At 59.6% G+C, this 21,069-nt stretch overlaps 1 protein-coding gene across 2 annotated transcripts in view; it reads left to right on the forward strand.

The window, feature by feature from the left end:
- The window catches only part of CDH4 (cadherin 4), a 360,186-nt gene that overhangs the window by 319,750 nt on the left and 19,367 nt on the right, over positions 1-21,069 (forward strand). For both annotated transcript variants that reach the window (XM_069495829.1, XM_069495828.1), the window contains exons 7-9: positions 8,189-8,361; positions 13,021-13,158; positions 19,979-20,164. In XM_069495829.1, coding sequence (XP_069351930.1) covers positions 8,189-8,361; positions 13,021-13,158; positions 19,979-20,164 — 497 coding nt within the window. The remainder of the gene's footprint in view (positions 1-8,188; positions 8,362-13,020; positions 13,159-19,978; positions 20,165-21,069) is intronic.

Raw genomic sequence — 21,069 nt, forward strand, 5'->3', positions numbered from 1 at the left:
CACCTGCCAGCCCGACGACCGGAGGTGTCGGCGGCTCCTCCGCTGGAGCCGACTCGCGGCTTTGCCTGTGAGGAAGAATTCAGGTCTTTCTACCGGAGAGAAAGAGGCCGGAGGGGCCTGCAGAGAAAGCCCTGGAAAGATGGTTTCCTTCTGGTTCTCCAAGCCCAGGATCGGGGACTCGACTTTGTGCCCCAGGTTGGCGCAGATGCCGTGAGTGTGAGCGTCCCTCAGCGCAGGGCACAAGCCAGGCTCGGCCGGCCACGTCCTTCCCGCCCACGGCTCCGTCCCGCAGATGCACAGCCACCGTGGCCTGGGGCACCTGCGGGCAGCTGAGTGGTCACCGGAGACGTGCGAGGGTCAGCAAGCCTGGCCACGCCGGCCCCTGCGGTAGACGCACCGTCCGTGGAAGCCTGGCCACGCCGGCCCCTGCGGTAGACGCACCGTCCGTGGAAGCCTGGCCACACGGCCCCTGCGGTAGACGCACCGTCCGTGGAAGCCTGGCCACGCCGGCCCCTGCGGTAGACTCACCGTCCGTGGAAGCCTGGCCACACGGCCCCTGCGGTAGACTCACCGTCCGTGGAAGCCTGGCCACACGGCCCCTGCGGTAGACTCACCGTCCGTGGAAGCCTGGCCACGCCGGCCCCTGCGGTAGACTCACCGTCCGTGGAAGCCTGGCCACACGGCCCCTGCGGTAGACTCACCGTCCGTGGAAGCCTGGCCGTGCCGGCCCCTGCGGTAGACACACCGTCCGTGGAAGCCTGGCCGTGCCGGCCCCTGCGGTAGACTCACCGTCCGTGGAAGCCTGGCCGTGCCGGCCCCTGCGGTAGACTCACCGTCCGTGGAAGCCTGGCCGTGCCGGCCCCTGCGGTAGACACACCGTCCGTGGAAGCCTGGCCGTGCCGGCCCCTGCGGTAGACACACCGTCCGTGGAAGCCTGGCCGTGCCGGCCCCTGCGGTAGACACACCGTCCGTGGAAGCCTGGCCGTGCCGGCCCCTGCGGTAGACTCACCGTCCGTGGAAGCCTGGCCACACGGCCCCTGCGGTAGACACACCGTCCGTGGAAGCCTGGCCGTGCCGGCCCCTGCGGTAGACACACCGTCCGTGGAAGCCTGGCCGTGCCGGCCCCTGCGGTAGACTCACCGTCCGTGGAAGCCTGGCCGTGCCGGCCCCTGCGGTAGACACACCGTCCGTGGAAGCCTGGCCACGCCGGCCCCTGCGGTAGACACACCGTCCGTGGAAGCCTGGCCGTGCCGGCCCCTGCGGTAGACTCACCGTCCGTGGAAGCCTGGCCGTGCCGGCCCCTGCGGTAGACTCACCGTCCGTGGAAGCCTGGCCGTGCCGGCCCCTGCGGTAGACACACCGTCCGTGGAAGCCTGGCCGTGCCGGCCCCTGCGGTAGACTCACCGTCCGTGGAAGCCTGGCCGTGCCGGCCCCTGCGGTAGACTCACCGTCCGTGGAAGCCTGGCCGTGCCGGCCCCTGCGGTAGACACACCGTCCGTGGAAGCCTGGCCGTGCCGGCCCCTGCGGTAGACACACCGTCCGTGGAAGCCTGGCCGTGCCGGCCCCTGCGGTAGACACACCGTCCGTGGAAGCCTGGCCACGCCGGCCCCTGCGGTAGACACACCGTCCGTGGAAGCCTGGCCGTGCCGGCCCCTGCGGTAGACGCACCGTCCGTGGAAGCCTGGCCACGCCGGCCCCTGCGGTAGACACACCGTCCGTGGAAGCCTGGCCGTGCCGGCCCCTGCGGTAGACACACCGTCCGTGGAAGCCTGGCCACGCCGGCCCCTGCGGTAGACGCACCGTCCGTGGAAGCCTGGCCACGCCGGCCCCTGCGGTAGACGCACCGTCCGTGGAAGCCTGGCCACGCCGGCCCCTGCGGTAGACGCACCGTCCGTGGAAGCCTGGCCGTGCCGGATGCCCCTGAGATCCTCGGGGGCAGCTCGCAAAGCAGGGGCTGAGGGGGAGCGTCTGTCTGTTGGGACCCTCAGGTCTCACCCAGCCATGATTTTGCCCACTTCCCATCCCACAGGCGATGAAGCCAGCCCCCCGCCTGCCCCCTAACCCCTACCCTCCCGTCAGGGCTTGTCCGTCTGCTTTGTCACTGATGTGCGCACAAAGCCAGGGTGGTGTTTGGCGCACAGTGGGTATTCAGTAGGTACGTGTGGAAGGCCCTGTCTGCTCTCGGGAGCCACGTCAGCGTGGACAGTCGGGGTGAACTCCTAGCAGTGGACTTGCTGAGTGGCCACACTGCACGGGCGTTTGTGTAGCTGCCACCACGCTGCCTGCGGGAAGCTGAGGCCGTCCGCTGTCCCCGGGCACCGTGGGGACCGCCAGTTTGCCATATGTCATCGCCGTTAGGAACCATCATTATTTTAAAATAGTTTTTGCTCATTTGGCATGTGGAAAATGTCTTCCTCTCGTTTCTTTGATCAATAATAAAGTTGGTTTTGCAAGAAGGAGCAGGAGCCAGGAGCCCATCCGTGTGAAGGTTGCGAGTCCGGCCGTGGCGGGAGGCCTGCGGGGGGTGGGGGGGCGTCGCTGGTGTTTCCTCCCCGCTTTGTACCTTTGGGATTTCCCGGTGAACAGGTGCCAGTTACTGTGAGTGTGCTTTAGCTTTGCAACCAGAAAGAATTATCAAAAGTGTATCATTTGCTTTTAAAAAGCAGATTCCTGAGCTTAGCAAAAGAAGGCGGATGCTCAGATTGAGCGTGTTTTGGAATTTGCCGGAAAGCAGCGAGCAGTTCTTGTTGCCAGTCGGTGGGATCCACACTGCCCCCCAAGAAGGGGCCCACCGTCCACCCTTCCCCGGGAAAGGCAGGGACGGGTTCTGGGGACAATGTCCGTCCTCAGGGAGCAGAGAGAGAAGCCATCGAGGAGATGGACAGAAGGGACACTCCAGGTACAAGCGTGTGCACACACACACTGTCTCCAGAACATTCTCTGGGAGCATGCAAGTTTGACTCTGAGCCCGGGATTTTAAAGCCCTGCTCACCCTTCCTGAAACCTGATTTCCCGCCCTGCCAGTCAAGGAGTCAAGACGGTGGGTTGGAAGCCAGGGACTTCTTGTCAAAGGACTTATGATAAAATTGAGCCCAGTTGAGACAGCGGCTTCCCGGTGCCTATAGGCCCCTGCCCCACCCCTGCCCTCGCCCTGGGGGTGGCCGGCTGCAGGGAGCAGGAGAGCTGCGTGGCCTTGGGTCAAAGCCATTACCGCCTTGGGTTAACGAGCAGCTGATGCAGTGAGAGCCCTGCATGTGGCTCCTGGTGAACAGCCCTCTCCACGGCTGCCTCCTGCCCAGGTGGCCGAGCTCTGGTGACGCCGTGGCTCCGGCTGTCTCGCACGTCCAGGCTTTTCTCCGTGCGGAAGACGTTCTACCTCTACAACTGCAGGAAGCACACAGTGAAAACAGGGATATTGTTGCATCCATCGGATTTGAGGTTGTGATTATTTTTAACCAAAAAGCCAGCAGAGACTTGGAGCCCTGAGCGATGTCGGTTAGAGCTCGGTGAATGAGCGTGAGCCGCAGAACGGACCGGCCGCTCAGGGCACGCTGGCGGAGTTTCCACGCTGGGGACTGTGGGGTCTGGGCCTGGGCCACCGGCTCATCCCCCAGGAAGGGGTCCATCCACTCCGGGACCCTTCCCGGGGCAGGCAACCTGGGGACAGGGACGCAGGGATGCTGCGGGAAGGAAAGAATTTGGTCCAGGGGAACATCTTACAGCCATCGACCGTGGGCAGGACCTGGGAGGAGTTGGAGGGGAGACAGCTGGCCCCCCGCCTCGGGGGCGGCATCCAGCGGGGCAGGTGCACTGAGGGGCAACAGCAGAGCAGCAGGGTGGCACCTCTGTGCCACGCAGACGGTGCCGGGTGGATGCTCAGGGACGGCGCCAGGTGGATGCTCAGGGACGGCACCGGGTGGATGCTCAGGGACCAGCTCCGCAGTGTGTGGGGGACGTGGGGACTGGAGAGAGAATCGCAAACGCCTCGGCTCCCAAACCCACCACAGGCCGTGAAACGCCCCCTGTCGCAGTCGGGGCTGCGTCCTCCTCCCCCCCCCGAGGCTGCCACCGTTCCTGCTGCCGGGCTGACCTGGGGGGGTGGGGGCAGATGTGTAGACCTATCTAAGCCCCTTGCGGTGTTTTGGGGAAATCCCAGGACCGTGTAGAAAAACCGCCCCTCAAACTGAGAGGGCAGTGAGACCAGAGAATGATGCGGACAGGACCCCTGGCGAGTGAGACGAGCTCACTAGCGGTTACTTCCCAGCGCACCTGCCCCTGGCGGCTCAGGAACTCCTGCCACGGAGCTTCGTACTGGCAAAGTCCGCACCCGCCACCCCGTGGTGTCACTTAAATCTCTCCCCGGTGAGTCATGTGAAGTCTTTACATGTGTCCCACAGACGCAGGGCCATTGTCACACGCTGTCACACACCCCTGTTATGTGAGTCATGTTATAATTCCCTACTGGGTGGGATTTTAGTATCACAGTTAGCTAAAGGGAGCTATAGGACAGCAAAATTGTCACCAGGTAGACGAGGCAGGTTCCAAAAGAACCACTGGGCTGGCAAAGGTGCCCAGCACTTTTTGGGTGGCTCAGCACATTCTGCCCTGAAACAGCTCAAACTGGCCTCCCGGGTCAGAGCCGGGTTCTGTCCCAGTGTATTTGTGTTTCATATAAACATTGTGTGTACCTATTATGTACTTACAGGAACTGTGCTTGTGTACACCGTTCCTCGCACCCTCCTGCACTTCTGAGCTGTCCTCTAGGGCCATTGTCCTTCTGCCTGAAAAATACCCTTAGTATTTATTTAGGGTGGGTCTCCAGGTGATGAATTTTTTTTTTTTTTTTGTCTAAATGTGTGTTTATTTCACTTTCATTTTGGAAAGATTTTGTTTTTCACTGAATAAAGAATTTCAGGTTGTTCATTATTTCTTTTTATCCCATTGTTTTCCGGCTTCCATTATTTCAATTGAGAAGTCAGCGTTAAGTGTTACCATTGCTACGTTAAAAGCTTTATGCCCTTTTTTAAATCCCCAGTTGTTTAAAAATTTTTATCTTTGGCTCTGGCTTTTAGCAGTGTTACTATGATGGGACTGGCTGTGATTTTCTTTGACTTATCCTGCTTCTTAAATCTGTGGTTTAATATCCTTTATTGGTTTTGGAAATTGCTCAGTCGTTGTCTCTTCAAATGTTACTTCTGTCTTTTCTTTCTCATTGGCCCTTTGGGATGTATGATGCGCATATTAAGGTGCACTGTTCTGTATTGCTCTTGATATTTTCTTTTAATGTATCCTCCGATTAGTTAATTCTCTCTTCAGCTGCATTTAATCTACTATTAAATTCATTTAAGTTCTTATTTTCATTTTTTTTAAATAGAGTTTTCCCATTTTATTTTTTAAATGATTTCTAGTTCTGTGACAAAATTTTCTGTCTTCACTGTTTAATTCTCTGAACATATTAAGCTAAGTTGGTTTTGACTTTTAAATTTGCATCTGATTATTCCATTATATGAATCTCCTTTGGGTCTGTTTAGCGTCTACTGATTTCAGTCAGATTTTGTCTTCTCATGTACTTAATTAAATGCCATACGTTGTGCATGAAAAACTGTAGAAATAATTTGAGGCTGTGTGTGGTGTTATCTGTCTCCATGGAGGATGTATCTTTGCTCCCGGTAGGGACAGTAATAATCTCAGACCTCAACCTGCGTCTCCTTAATTAGAGCTGAGCTTCTGTCAAGACTGTTTCTTTCCAGATCACCCTCGCTGCCACAGTGCTGCCCTTCGAGGTTTAACCCAAAGACTACGGGGCTTACCAGGGCTCCTCCTCTTTGGCAAACCCTGAGCTCGATTTTTTATTCCCATTCCCGTAAGTCCGTTGAAAGTTCTGTGCGGCTCTTCAGGCTGTCCATGGGCAGTTTCAGCAAATGCCTTGGAGAACAGACAGCCCCAGGTGCCGGCTCTCCTCGCTACCAGTCCCACAAATTCTTGCCACTGGCGGGGGGGGGGGTGGCCTCTGGTGCCTTTAAACAGATGTCATTAGTTTATATTTTGTCCAGTTTTTCTGGTTTTCCTTGGGAGGAAGATTAGTTTAAAACAACATAGTCCACCATTTGCTAAAAACAGAACTTTCTGGATTTCTTTTAAATACCAAGTACCTCCAGGGAAATTCTGTTGATAATTAAATTCATTAAAATTGGGTTTACACACAAGTCTTTGGGAAAATATCCATTTCATGAAGTAAGGTCTAGTTGGAGATGTTTTTTATTAGGGCTTTTAAAAAACACAAGTTCCCAATCTTTCCCTAGAAGACACTTACTAAAGATGTGTTGAACGAGGGAACAGGTGTCTTGGTGGATGATCCCTGGGTGCATCTTGGTCTGATTACAACCCGTTTTCTACAAAGTCCAGTAAACAAGTGAGCCTCAGCGCTAGGCACACTCCCTCCCCGGTGCCCCTGGCTGCCTCTGGTCTATCTGTGTGCCTGTCTCAAACACGTAAACTTGATCACGTCACTGCCCTGATGAAAACAGGCTTCCCTGTGGTCCTAGAATGAAGTCGAGCACTCAGCCTGGGCCCAGCCCGTCTCCCCCGAACCCTGCCCCTCCCTTTGTGGCTCAGACCTGAGAGCCCTTCCTGCCCCAGGGCCTTTGCCCTCTGCCCCAGGCCTCCTCCTCCGCCCGCCCACTCCCTTCGTCTCTCAGGGGTCTTTCTGCTCCTTCAGTCCCCCCCTTCTCCGCCATCCCATGTGTCCAGGTGCGAGTGAGCGTGCATGTGTGCGTGCTTTGTTCCCTGCAAAGTCCTGCTCAGGACGTCCTCCCTGTTGTCTCGTTGCCCCTCGCTAGCACGCAGGGGCGGGGCCGGGTCTGTCTGCCCGTCCTCACTGCTGCGTCTCAGCCGTCACAGCACGGGCTCAGCCGCAGCCAGGGAGCGCATGTCCCCACACGGTGGGGTACGATTCAGCCATAAAAAGGGATGAACCTTGGAACCGTGGGCTGGTGGGAAAGTCCAGACACAGACAGCCACAGGTGTAGGCTCCTTTCTGTGCAGCGTCCGGAACAGGCAAATCCATGCAGACACAGAGCAGATCGGCGGCTGCCAGTGGCTGTGGGAGGTGGGGGCACTATTAATGGGGACAGGTTTCTTTTTGGAAAGATGAAAATGTTCTGGAATTAGGTTCAGGTGACAATTGCACGACTTTGCAAATATGCTAAAAACCACTGACTTGAGCACTATAAAAGGGCAAACTTCAGGGTGTATGTGAGTTATATCCCAATCAAAAGCGTGTATTTGTGGAGTGAGGAGTGGGTGGGAGGGGCTGGGCCTGGCAGCGTCACCTCCCGTGGCGTGGACAGCCTGGTCCTGGCCTCACGCCCTCTGGAGCCGAGCGCGTGGGGCCTGTGCCCCCCAGACAGCCCCCGCCTCTCCACACCTGCTCTGCTGTCCGATTCCACAAGGTTCCGCTGCTTTGAGAATTTTTTGCTCAGTAGAAGCTGGAAGCTGAAGACACTCCTGGTCACACATACCAACAGCCACCTGCTTCCTGCCCAGGTGGAGGCCAGGGCGGGTCTTCCCTGCAGGGCTGCAGCGGGAGGGAGGAGGGGCAGGCCTGCTCCCTCAGCCCACCTGCTCCGGGGTCCTGGAAGTCAGAATTGCCTCCGGCCCCTCACAGACCCTCCCCCCGAGACGGAGGCCGCCCACCCCTCCGGCCCGCGGGCACCATGCACGGATGCTCACAGCGACATCTGGGTGCCGGGCGCGGGCACAGCGAGAGGGACAGCTGTGCTCGTGGTGCCTGTAACCTCCCAGGAGAGACAGGCAGGAAACAAACACACCCCTGTTTAAATGCAAGTGGGTGAGGCCGGAAAGGGGGAACGTTCGAGGCCCCGTGACTCGGTCTGGGGGTCTGGGAAGTAGTGCTGGGGCTGAGTGGGAGTTGGCCAGGTGGGGAAGTTTGAAGAATGTTCTAGACATGTAACAATTGTGCAAGGTCCCAGGGCTGGCGTAGCCAGAGCCCTCACCTCACGCACACAGGGAGAAGCACCCTTGGGGCTCTTTGGGGCCCCCCAAGCAGCAGCAACCGTCGGCCAGAGGATCCCTTTGCGTGAGGAGGCGATGCCTGCCCGGGGTGTGCGCGTGCGGGCAGCAGCCCGTGTGCCGGCAGTTTCCATCTGAGCCGCTTTCTGCGTTCCAGGCACCTACGTGATGACCGTCACCGCCAACGACGCCGACGACAGCACCACGGCCAACGGGATGGTGCGGTACCGGATCGTGACCCAGACGCCTCAGAGCCCGTCCCAGAACATGTTCACCATCAACAGTGAGACGGGGGACATCGTGACGGTGGCGGCCGGCCTGGACCGGGAGGTGAGGCTGGGGTGGGCGGGGGGGTTGGTGGGCCACGCGGGGCTGGACAGTCTGGGGGATGGGCAGGGGAGGAGAGCTGTGACGGCGCAGGTCAGGACGCTGCCGGGAGCCACCCGAGGTCGGTCCCCTGCAAGGGCTGGAGGGACAAGGCCTCGGCAAAGCCAATTCTCAAGTGCTCACTGCCAGCAGCTTTGGGAGATCACTCAGCTGGTGTCTGCCGCAGGGTGGGACGCTCAGAAAAGCAGGGACAGCCTCCAGGTTCTTGGGGTCCCACCACAGCAGAGCTCCGGGTCCGGGGTGGTCTGACAGCCCCTCTCGGGACCCGAACGCTCACACCTGCCTGGAAGCCGCTGCCTCTGAGCCCGGCGTCTTCACAGCGGACCGTCACCCAAGCTGCTGCCGCCCTCCTGTGACGGCGTGGGTCCGAGGGAGCCCACAGCCCTGCCACTCAGGGACCTCCACCTGCCGACCAGGCCCCAGGGAGGCCAGCCGGCTGCCGGACCACCTGCAGAACGTTCCAAGGAAAAAGGCTTGTTTCAAAGCTCATGGATTAGAAGAATTGACACTGTTAAAATGTCCACACTGCCCAGTAGATTTACAGATTCAGTGCAATTCCCATCCAAATCCCAACATCATTTATCACAGATCTAGAAGAAATAATCCTAAACTTCATATGGAACCAGAAAAGACCCTGAATAGCCAAACAAATCCTAAGCAAAAACAACAAATCTGAGGCCGGGCGCGGTGGCTCACGCCTGTAATCCTAGCACTCTGGGAGGCCGAGGTGGGCGGATCGTTTGAGCTCAGGAGTTCGAGACCAGCCTGAGCAAGAGCAAGACCCCGTCTCTACTAAAAATAGAAAGAAATTATATGGACAGCTAAAAATATATATAGAAAAAATTAGCCGGGCATGGTGGTGCATGCCTGTAGTCCCAACTACTCGGGAGGCTGAGACAGGAGGATCCCTTGAGCTCAGGAGTTTGAGGTTGCTATGAGCTAGGCTGACGCCATGGCACTCACTCTAGCCTGGGCAACAAAGTGAGACTCTGTCTCAAAAAAAAAACAAATCTGGAGGCGGCACATTACCTGACTTCAAATCACACCACAAAGCTATCGTAACCCAAACAGCGAGGTGCTGGTGTGAAGGCGCACACAGAGGCCGAGGGAGCAGAACGGAGAACCCGGAAATGAAACCGTGTGGCTACGACCAACTGGTTTTTGACAAAGCAGACAAAATCATACACTGGGGAGGGACCCCCTATTCAATAACTGCTGGGAAAACCAGAAGCCACATGCAGAAGAATGAAAGTGGATCCCTCTCTCTCGCCATATAAAAAAATTAACTCAAGATGGATTAAAGACTTAAATGTAAGGCATGAAACTATAAAAACTGTAGAGGAAAATGTAGGAAACTCTTCTGGACATTGCCCTAGGCAAAGAATTTATGACTAAGACCCCGAAAGCAAATACAACAACAATAAAAATAAATAAATGGGACTTAAACTAAAAAGTGTCTGCACAGCAAAGGAAATAATCAACAAAGTGAATAGACACCCTACAGAATGGGAGGAAATGTTCACAAACCGTACGTCTGACAAAGGACTGATATCCAGCATCTACAAAGAACTCAAACAGATCAGTCAGAAAAAACAAACAACTCATCAAAAAGTGGGCAAAAGGTATGAACAGACTCTTCTCAAAAGAAGACAGACTAATGGCCAACAAACATGAAAAAATGCTCAACATCACCAGTCATCAGGGAAATGCAAGTTAAACCACAATGAGATGCCACCTTACCCCTGTCAGACTCGCCAGTATTGAAAAGTGAAAAGACAATAGTTGTTGGTGAAATTGTGGTGAAAAGGGAATGTCTGTCCACTGTTGATGAGAATGTAAATTAGCACAGCTGCTACGAAAGCAGTGTGGAGATTCCTCAGAGCACTAAAAGTAGACCTACCACTCGATCCAGCAATCCCACTGCTGGGCATCTGCCCAAAGGAAAAGTCATGTTGTAAAAAAGACTCTTGCGCTGAATGTTTGTCACAGCAGAATTCACAATCGCAAAGATGTGGAATCAACCCAAGTGCCCATCAGCGGATGAGTGGATGACGAGAATGTGGGGTGTGTGTGTGTGTACACGCTCCACACCCCGAGTACACTCGGCCATAGAAAGGAATGAAATAGTATCTTTTGCAGCAAACTGGAACTGGAGACCGCTGTCCTGAGTGAAGTATCTCAGGAACGGAAGAACAAACACCGCGTGTGCTCACTTACACATGGGAGTAAGCGAGGGACACGTATGTCCCTAAAGGGCAGCAGAGGACGTCGGGCACCAAGGAGGAAGGAGGCTGGGGGTGAGGGAGAAAAATCGACCCGATATACACTATTCCAGGGTACACAGAACACCCTGACTTTATCCACGTCACACAAACACTGTACCCCCTAAATTTTTTAAAATAAAATAAATAAAAGCTATTAGAGGTTGGTTGACAGAGATTTGTGAAGACCCCTCCCGCTGCTCCCCTCCCCGTGCCCAGCTCCTCCTGGGACCCTCCGCCCACGGCCACGGTGTTGCCTTTGGCCCTGGGTGGAAGGAATGGAAGTTGCCGAGAGACACGGGGGGCTCTGCTGGGGGCACGAGCACCTCCCGCCGTGCACTGGATTCCGGGCAGGTTCGCGCTCTCTGTTCCCAGCTGCCTGCTCGTCCCTCGCCAGCCTCCCAGGGAAAGTCTGAGCCGTGGCTCGTGGTGACCACTCTCGGAGCAGAAGCAGCGTGGCCCGACCACAGACAACAGACAACACAGACAACACCGGGTTTCAAGACAACAGCTCTGGAGCCTCCCTTTCAGGCATCCGTGAACCAGTGGGGTGACCCCAAGTGACCTGTGGCCCCTGCCCAGCTGGGCCCGATGGAGCTTCGCTGGCCCGGAGCCAGGTTCTGCCTCGACCGGAGCCCGGGCCTGTCCCTTTCCGCCTTGCCCTGCCGGGCGTCTGCACGGCCGGACTGGAGCAGGACACAGCAGCAGGGAAGCTCCTTTCCCTTTTCCCCTTTTTAGCAGGTCTCTCCCCTGCCCTTGGGCAGCAAGCCGTCTCTGGGGGAAGGGCCACGACACTTCTTCTCAGCACCGGCCCCGCCTGACGGAGAGGGGCTTCTCGGGCAGGGAAAACCCACAGACGTAACTGGCACCGTGTCTAATTAGGCAGAGCTATGTAAATCGAGCGTTTCTACATGATTAAAATGTCAGGAGAGACTTCGATAAGACACGAGCTGTTCGAGAGTCTCTCGTGTGCCTCCTTGAAGACACTCCTCTGGCTAATCCTGGTGACCGTGCGTTCCTTCCTAATGAGAATGTTTGTGTCCTAATGAGAGGGCGCACACGCCGCCAGTTCCTTTCTGCAGGCGCGCGCGGCGTCCTCGCCCGGCGCTGTCCTCGCCCGGCGCTGTCCTCGCCCGGCGCTGTCCTCGCCCGGGGCTGTCCTCGCCCGGCGCTGCCCTCGCCCGGCGCTGCCCTCGCCCGGCGCTGCCCTCGCCCGGCGCTGCCCTCGCCCGGGGCTGTCCTGATTGCCCTGCCGCATAATTAGCACCGAGCTGCTTGGTTCCCGGACCCGCTTCCCACCGCTCCTTGATGAAGATGATTTCGTTATTGGAAACTCGGTCCACAGTGACAGTCACCTGGTCAGGAGGGGACTGCCGGGCCACGCGGTAACTGTCTCACTTGCGTGGACCCACCGGCCCGTCTCCCACGGCGCCCGCACTCCCAGCCCCAGCACCTGATCCGAGGCCCCGATCACGCTCCCACACGCTGAGGACCCCGGTGTTGAGCCACCTGAGAAGGGGGCGACCCTGTCTGCTCCTCCCAGCGCTCAAGGGGACAGAGGTTCCAGCAGTGACAGCCCAGAAAGCCCCTCGGGGCAGGGTGGCAGGCAGGAGGGGGACGTGGGAGCAGCGCTGACCAGAGCGGGGCTGTGGAACCTCCCGGAACCGTGGCAGGGACTGCGCTGGGGCTGGGCCCCCTGTGGCATCGCCGGGCGTTCTGGCCGCCCAGGCCGCACGCTCTGCTCGGGAAGCTTTGATGCCTTCCTAGGGCAGGCCGGCGACTGCATTATTGATGGACGTTCTGCAACATGCACATGCTGAGCGACGGGCAGGTGGGTGAGAGCCCCAGGGACGGCCCGCTGCGGCTCTTCCCTCCTTCCGAACTTGGAGATGGCCACATCGCTTTTTAATGAACTCACTGTGGCTCCAGGGCTGACGGTGTGGCCGGCGCCAGGGACATCTGCCCTGTGCTCCACCCCCAGCGGGAGCAGGGAGGGCTCAGCTGGCCGGCGGGGGCCCTGCTCAGGACATTGACAGGTGGCCAGCAGAGCCCACACGTGCAGGGCTGCCCGCTGCCTGCCAGCCACCCCCGAGGAGGGTTGGCACGGGGCGTGGAGGCTGCATGGCTCAGAGCTGAGCCCGGGGTCGCCCATCTGTCCCCCGAGGCCCAGGAGGCTGCTGGATTCTGGAGCACAACACTCACCAGCCCGGCCCCCAGACAGGCTCGGGGGGCTGCGCCGCGTGCAGGCCCAGCGCGAGGGGGCTGGACCCCTTCTCATAACTGCCCTGTCAGTTAAAGTCAGACCGACTCACAGTTCTGCCCCGACTTGTGTCCCTTCCAGAAAGTGCAGCAGTACACGGTCATCGTTCAGGCCACAGACATGGAGGGGAACCTGAACTACGGCCTCTCGAACACGGCCACAGCCATCATCACCGTGACAGACGTGAACGACAACCCGCCGGAGTTCACCACGAGCACGGTGAGTCTCTGACGTCCACACGGGGACACGGGGACACGTGGCCACACCGGCCACTCTGCAGCCATCTGGTGGGAGTTTGACGCATCCATGGTACCAAGGGCCTGGGCAGCAGGGGCTGGGGTGCGGCCGGCTCTGCTCCCGGCGTCTGCAGCTGGAGAGGCCGGGGCTCAGCCCAGGGACCCCTGCTGTGGGGGGAGCGTTGTGCTCCAGTTCAGCCCAGCGCCGACCGACACCCAGAGAGGCACCTTTGTGAGGTCTGGCGGGGCCAGTGGTGTTTGGGCTGACGTCGCAGCCACTTCTGGAGGTGTGTGTGTGGCTGCGTGTGCAGGGACCTGCTTGGGGACACCCCTATGGCCTTGGCCTGGGCTGGCCCTCTGTGGCCTCTGCAGCAGAGAGGGGTCTACTCAGCGCGTCCCACTGCAAGTCCACGGTGGGCCCCGGGCCCACAATTCACAGGAGCCAAACTCTGCACTCCCGGGCTCCCGCTTCCTTGCTGAGTGCAGGGCCCAGCCCGGGGCCCCTCCAGACGGCTGCAGGTGCTGGGCTGGGACGTGGGGCTCAGTGAGGGCTCCTGGGGTGCTGGGGTCTCGGGGTCTACTCTGCTCCTACTACCCTGTCCCCGCCTTCTCTCCCCTCGAGGGCCGAGTGATGAGTGGCCCGTGTCGGTGGTAGTCACAGTCACGACCGTGCCAGCCCATCTGTGCAGCCCCCACAGGCACGGCCAGGGCCAGCCCCGTCAGGGTCGGGACCCGGTGGAGGGTACGTCACTTGCCCAGAGGCACACAGCCCGTGGGGAGCACTGGGGTTGGACCCCAGAAGCTCTGCGGCCGACAGAGGGAGGAGACCCTCCTTCTCCAGGGCAGGGCTCCCGGAAGGCGGGTCGGTTTGCCCAAGGCATCGCAGGGCCACGGCCCATCGTACAGATAGACCCTCGATGCCCGGCCACCCCAGCCCCGTGCCCAGGCCCTCGGCCCTCGGGAACTGGCGGAAGTGGCGGCCGTGGGTGCACAGCGCCACCTCGTGGGCGGAAGGCAGATTGCGCAGAGGGAGCCGCCAGGCGGGTGCAGACTGAGCCCAGGACGGCAGCCCTTGTGCCAGTGGCCTGAGAGGGAGGCGCTCAGGGTCTTGCTGGGGCTTTGGCATCTACTTTCTGTCCTCTGGCCGGGGACCACGGGGCAGGAGAGGCTCATGGCCAGCGCCCCAGGAGGTCTGGACACAGGGAGCAGCAGCCACACCAGGGCCTGGGAGGACGCCATTGCCCAGGCCCCAACCTCAGCAGAGCTTTGCCCACAGCTGGCCGCAGACCCGGCTGTCCTTCCTCCCTGGCCCAGAGAGGGGCCTGGTCCTGCAGCCCCTCTGCGATGACCACAGGGCCAGGCGGCTGCCACCGAGGATGGGTCGTGCCAGGCCCACTGGTGCGTGACCTGGGCCAGCTCCTCCCTCCCAGAGCGGCCTCGGGCGGCACCATCTATCCGGCACCTGTGCCAAGGAGCCAGGCGGGTCCCACACGCAGGCACAAACTCACTTCCGAGCCAGGCCCGGGGTGTCACCTGGGGTGGTCGGGGACGGCCCCTCGGTGCACAGAGCCATCTGCAGAGTCAGGGCCCCAGACGCCAGAGCAGGTGCTCAGGGACCAGGACGCACCCTTGTCCCGGTGCCAGCCTGCTGGATTCTGGTCACGGGGGTGTGGCAGCAGCGTCCACTCTCCTGACCTCAGGGACCCCCCAGCTCCTCCAGGAAGCAGCCTCAGGACCACGTGGTTGCCATGGAAACCAGGGCAGAAAGAAGCAGTGGGTTTGTCCCCAACAGGAGGAGGAATGTGAGGCTCCATGGCGACCTGGGGGTCAGGGGTTCAGCCCAGCCCTCCTGGAGAACCACACCAGCGTGTGCTCAGGAGGCATTTTGGGGGGCCCCAGAGCCCCAGCCTGCCCCAAGCTGGGTCCACTCCTCTGTCTCTCCACCTGAGCTAGGGGTCTGTGCCACCTAAGGCTGTGCTGACCTGCAGGGCAGGTGGTCCCACAGAGAGCCAGGGGGCCCCACAGAGAGCCAGGGGGCCCCACAGTTCTGGTTTCTGAACTCAGGCCCAACAGAAATCGCCATTGTTTTGCTGGATAGAAAACTAAATTTCGAAAATTGAAATTAAAGTTAAATAAAATGGAATTTAAATTTAAATAAAATTAAATTTTAATTTAAATTACAAAGATATAAAAATATCATGTCCAAAGGAGCAGCCACACTGTGAATTTTCCAACAGAAGCAAACGTGGAATGAGGGGACCGCAGTGGCACGTCCCAGGCTGGGGCTCAGACTGAGCCCTGGCTGTCCGCTGTGCTGACTGAGGTGACAGACCCCTCGAGCCCCGGCCCGGCTGAGGACCAGGCGAGGGAGGCGCTTCCCTCCCAGGTCGGTCCCTCCTCAGCAGGGGCTCAAACCGTCGGCAGGCGGGGATCTTGTCAGGACCAGCGATGGGCCCCGGAGAGCAGGACAGGAGCGAAAGCGTCTCGGCCGTCGGGGCCCAGGCGGGGAGGACGGTGGGAGAGCCGTGTTTCTGCGCGTGGCACCTGCTCCCGGGACGGCGGAGCAGAACGGGGCCGTGAGCCCCCAGGGAGATGCCGTCCATCACGCGCAGATGCGAGGCGAAGCCCCTGGTCAGCGGGGTCACTCTCGGGAGATACCGAGTCACTGCGACGAGTCTGCCTGCGAGAAAACACGAGACGGGACGGGAGGATGGACGGGGTCACTATAGCAGGAGTCACAAGATGAGGCCCTTCTGGAGGGCGCCTGCCGGGGCTGTGTGGAGTGGGGAGGCCGTGGGTCCCAGCTGCCACGGAAACAGAAGCAACAACCGATCCGACCTCGGAGCTCAGCGTTGCAAAAGGAGTTTCTCAGGGCACGTGCATTGCGACGCTGTTTTCTGTGGTGGCACAAATGGGTAAACAAACGAGAGGCTGTGTAAGTGAGGCCGTGCGTGCCCTGGAACCAGGAGGAGCAGCCCCTTGCCCTTCTCCAGCCTCAGAGACCCCCAGGCCACAGGCAGTGCCCTGGGCGCCCACACCGGGGCCACCCCCACCAGGACAACTCCTGTGCCTGTCCAGGGTGCCGGGCAGTCAGCCTCATCCACGCCCCGGCGCCAGGGCAGGACCGTGCCCACCGCAACAGCAGCTGGGCACGGTCCGGCCAGTGCTGCACCAAGAGTCCTGCAGGTACCGGCCCACCCGGCCCCCACACCCCCAGCTCACTGGCCCCTTGGCGGCCTGAGAGCAGGTCCCTCCTCCCCATTCACAGAGGGGAACAGGGACGACTGGTGACAGGGGGCCACATGTACAGCTCTGTACAGGGGTGCGGGTGGCCCAGGGCCCTCGGGGTGAGCCCACCCCTTGTACCACCTGATGCCTGATGGCTCCCCCGCCCCCCCCCCGCCCCCCGCTGAGTGACTGCCCCAGGGCGCTTGTGAGACGCTTCAGGGCAGAAAGGCCAAGACCCTGCCTGGGTGAGGGCAGCCTAGAGGGGACAGGCAGGCCCTGTCCCAGCCACAGTGGGGGACTGGCTGGGGTGCAGAGAGGGGAGCCCACAGACAGAGGGAGGAGAGACAGACAGGAACAGACACAGACAGAGAGAGTTAGAGAGATAGAGACAGGGACAGAGACAGAGAGACAGAAAGGGGAAGGAGAGGCAGCGCAGTTAGTGGCATCACCGGGGCAGCCACGCACTCACATGGGAGGTGGGTGGTGCCACTGGGGGTCCCGCGGCCTCTCCTGAGGCTGCACCACCCGCCGTGTGGCTGTGGGCAGGTCCCTCCCTCTCTGGGCCTCGGCTTCCCACTGCCTAAGGCCCTGCGTTCTCAGATGCCGCAGCTCCGTCACTCAGCTGTGTGACTGCAGGCGGGTCACTCAACCCCTCTGGTTCCCATCCCTTGACTACACAGTGGAAGCCGTGGGAACCCCTGAATCGCAGGTTGCTGAAGGTGCCGCATCTCAGGGCCCGGCACGCAGGAGCCGGGCGGCTGGCCGGGCACCTGTGCTGGGCTTCTCCCCGAGGACAGGCCCCGTGGCCGGCGCAGGCACCTCGGAGGTTCTGGGTCCTGCTGGACGTTGTGTGGGCAGGTTCTGTCGCTCACGGCCTCGTGAGAGGACACTGAGCCGGTTTCCCCACACACTGGCTGTGCTGCGCTGTCCTCGCCCAGATCCTGCTCCGCTCTAAGCCTGATCTCCGGCTAACGGAGCCGCCCCTCGAGGACGCCGCGGATCTCTGCCTCGGAGCTGGGGCTGTGCCGCCAGGCCCTGGGAGGAAGATGAAATCCACCTGCCTCCGGGGGTGGGTGTACATTTGATTCTGGATTACAGTCTAGCCCATAGATCCCATTCCCGCGCCCTTAGAATTCTTCCTTTCCCAGATATCTGCCATAGCACCCCATGGGGCTCAGAGCTATCCCTGTGCCTGAGAATCTGAAAAAATTAAATTAAAAAGTCATTATGGCTAGAGAAAAGTTAATAAGGAAATCCTGAACCAGATTTATCAGCTAAGGCCCTTCTTTGTGAACCTTTATTAAACTTGCATGAATTAAAATAGACTCTGCGTACAAACGTCACCGGAAGTCGGGGAAGGATGGGTGCAGAGCTCAGCTTCCCGACAGCACAAGCCCTGCTTAGGAGGAGCCGAGCGGAGCAGGTGTCCAACGCCAGAGCCCAGCTGTCACTGAGGCAGAGAGGAAGGCCACCGAAGGATGTGAGGGGCCCACAGAGCCCCAGGGGCCAGGGGCCTGCGGCACAGAGGCCGCCCCACCAGGAGGGCCCCCGTCTCCACCGCCAGGCACAGAACGCGGCCCCTCGGCGCTGGCCGGGGTGTGGGCCGCCCTCCTGCCTCCGCAGCCTCTTCCGGATCACACTCACGCAGGTGCGTCCGGCTGGCCCAGGTGTGGCTCTGGAGGAGGCTGGGAAACAAGTTTCTGGAAAATAAGAAGCAAATTCAGAAGGTGCTCGGGGCCCGGAAGCCAAACAACGTCCACGACTCTGTCCCCAACAACTGGACCCGGAGGAGACGCCGCATCTCACCAAGGCTGCAAAGTCAGGGGCGCCATTCATTTGATCATTCATTCACTGACAGAGAGGCCGGCCTCGGGTCGGCAGGGACCGCCGCCATCGGTGTGGCCCCGTCCCACGGCCACCTGAACACCGTTCGCCACCGGCCCACCCACGCAGAGACTCGCGTGACACAGCTCCCGGCAGCCAGGAGGGCTGCGCCGTCACATCTCCCCAGCCCAGCTCTGTGACACAGCATCGAACCTGGGCGCTCTGCGCCACTCTGCCGTCGCGGGGACCCTCGTGCGGCAGACGCGTGCTCAGCTGCCCAACACCAGCTTCCCGCCCTTCTCCCTTTCCGGCTCACCACGCTCCCTTCCTGCGGCTCCCAGTGCCACGGGACACGCCCTGGCCACCGGCAGGCCACGCAAGTCTGCCCCGGGAAGGCTGGCTTCCTTGCCTAAGGGACGGATGCGCCTCGCTGGCGGTCAGGGGTGACGGGCCACAGGAGGCCGAGAAGGACAGCGCCAGGCCCCTTGCGCCGAGCCACCTGCTGCCTGCAGTCTGCCCGCGTCCTGAGACACGGCCCGGGTTCCGCGGTCAGCGCACGTTTCTGTGGGCCCCACAGAGGGCTCCTCCCGGACTCTCGGTTAGGGCCACGCCCCGCACACCCCGACAGCCTCGTTTTAACTTGATCTCCTCTGAAAGGTCCTGTCTCCAAACACAGCCACATTCTGAGTTACTGGGGATTAGGGCTTCAACGTGTGGTGGAGGACACAGCTCAGCCACACCGTCCCCCGTGCCAGGACCCCGGCTGTCCCTCCCAGGGACACTCCCAGGGGAAGGTGTCCGGGGGCTCCACGGCAGACGTGCACACAGCCCAGTTCCTGATGCCCGAACGGGGGGAGGCCGCGTGGTCTCAGCACTCGCACACCACGGAGCACGCTCGGGGACCACAGCTGCACAGCACACAGAGGACGCTCAGGGCCACGGGGAGGGGAAGAACACAAGGCGGAAGGTTCCGTCTGCGCCAAGGGTGACCCAGGTGAGCCCGTCCATGGCGCTGGAGTCAGCGGTGGCTGCCCCAGTGTCCGGGGGCTGCGGCACCCACTGACCACGCAGTGAGCCTCACAGCAACAGAAACTCCTCCCACAGTTGGAGGCCGGAGTCTGCAATCCACGGCCTCCTGCTGCCCCGGCGACTGCAGGGAGAATCTGGCCTCTTGCAGCTTCTGCGGCTGATCCGCGTTCCTGGGCTTGTGGCCGCCCCACCCCGAGCTCCGCCTCCGCCTCGGTCTCCACACGGCCTCTCCTGCCTGCGTCTGTGACCTTATCCTCTGTCCTTGTCCCGTCCCCCGGCCTCCCTCTTACAAAGACACATGTGACGGCATGTGTAGTCCAGAATAATCTCCCCATCTCAAAATCCTTAATCACATCTTTTTCCACATAAGGTGACATTTATAGTTCTAGGGACAGAGGTACGGCCTGTCTCTGGGGCCACCGTTCAGCCAGTACAGGTGGAAACTTGGGGACCGAGGAGGGGCCGGGGGCAGGGGCTGGGAATGAAACCGAGGTCTCTTGTTTAAGCTGCCCGGCAGGTGGCAGGTCTTAGCCTGGCAGGGCAGCCCCCTCCCTCCCCCCTCCCCAGGCGCCGTCGCCTCTGCCTCCTGATCCGGGGGCTGGTTCCACGAGGAGTTCAGTTTGTGAAAATTCCTGGAGCTGTACCCATGTGACGAGCCCTTTTCTGTACGGGTTTTACACTTAAAACGGGTTTGTGACATTCTCTTTTCTTGCCTTTCGCAGTTTGCAGGGGAGGTCCCTGAAAACAGGGTAGAGACGGTGGTGGCAAACCTCACCGTGATGGACCGAGACCAGCCCCACTCGCCAAACTGGAACGCCGTCTACCGCATCATCAGCGGGGACCCCTCCGGGCACTTCAGCGTCCGCACGGACCCTGTCACCAATGAGGGCATGGTCACCGTGGTGAAGGTGGGTGCCCTTCTTGCGCCCTGCCATGCACCCTGAGTCCTGCCACCCGCACATACGCTGGGACCAGTGGAACAGAAATGACACTGGGCATAGCGTGGTGCCACCCTGCTGTCCATGGGCGGAGGACGAGCCAGCCTGCTGGAGGCAGAGAGGACCCTCGCAAGGGCCCAACATGTGCCTCCAAGGGCTTGGCAGACCCCTGTCCCCTCCCTAGTGTCTCAGTTTCCCCCTTTGATCTAGTAATAGGTGAATTTTGTTAATAGAATTCCCAGCGTTAAATCACCCTTAAATTCCTGAGATAAATCCAACTGAGCCATGAAGTAGCATTTTGCAATACATCACGGGATTTGTTTTGCTCATATCTGAAGATTTTTCATGTACTTTTCTGAGCAACGGTCTTCTTCTCCCAGAGCATCCTCCTCTGGGTTTTTGTATCGAGGTTACAGACTCGTCTCGAGGTGCTGGGGAGGGCGCCCTCTTCGTCCCTGGGACAAGCTGTGTGACATTGTAAGTGCCTGTCCCTGGAACGTCTGGCTGGATTTTGCTTTCAAGCCACTGGGTAGGGGTCAGTCTTGTTTTTGGTTTTGCTTATGCTTCTCCTTGTTTTAGGGTGGACAGATTTGGAACTACTGGTTCCGTTTCTTTAATGGTTTGGGTCAGATGTGCTTTTCTAGAAAATCACCCACTTAATTTTCAGATTTACTTATATAAGCCTGTCATCATAGCAGCAGTGATTCAGTCCTCCAACCTAAGTCTCTTCTACACTTGCAATTCTTATTCCCCTGGAAGGCAGATGGTGGGTCATACGATAAAACTTATCAGTCATTTGCAACTTAGTGAAAAGCGATTTAACAGTTACTGTTCCCAAAGCAATTTTTAATAGGACTAAGAAGAAAATAACAAGA

This window comes from Eulemur rufifrons, chromosome 20, assembly GCF_041146395.1.
Source record: "Eulemur rufifrons isolate Redbay chromosome 20, OSU_ERuf_1, whole genome shotgun sequence".
Classification (NCBI taxonomy): Eukaryota; Metazoa; Chordata; class Mammalia; order Primates; family Lemuridae; genus Eulemur; species Eulemur rufifrons.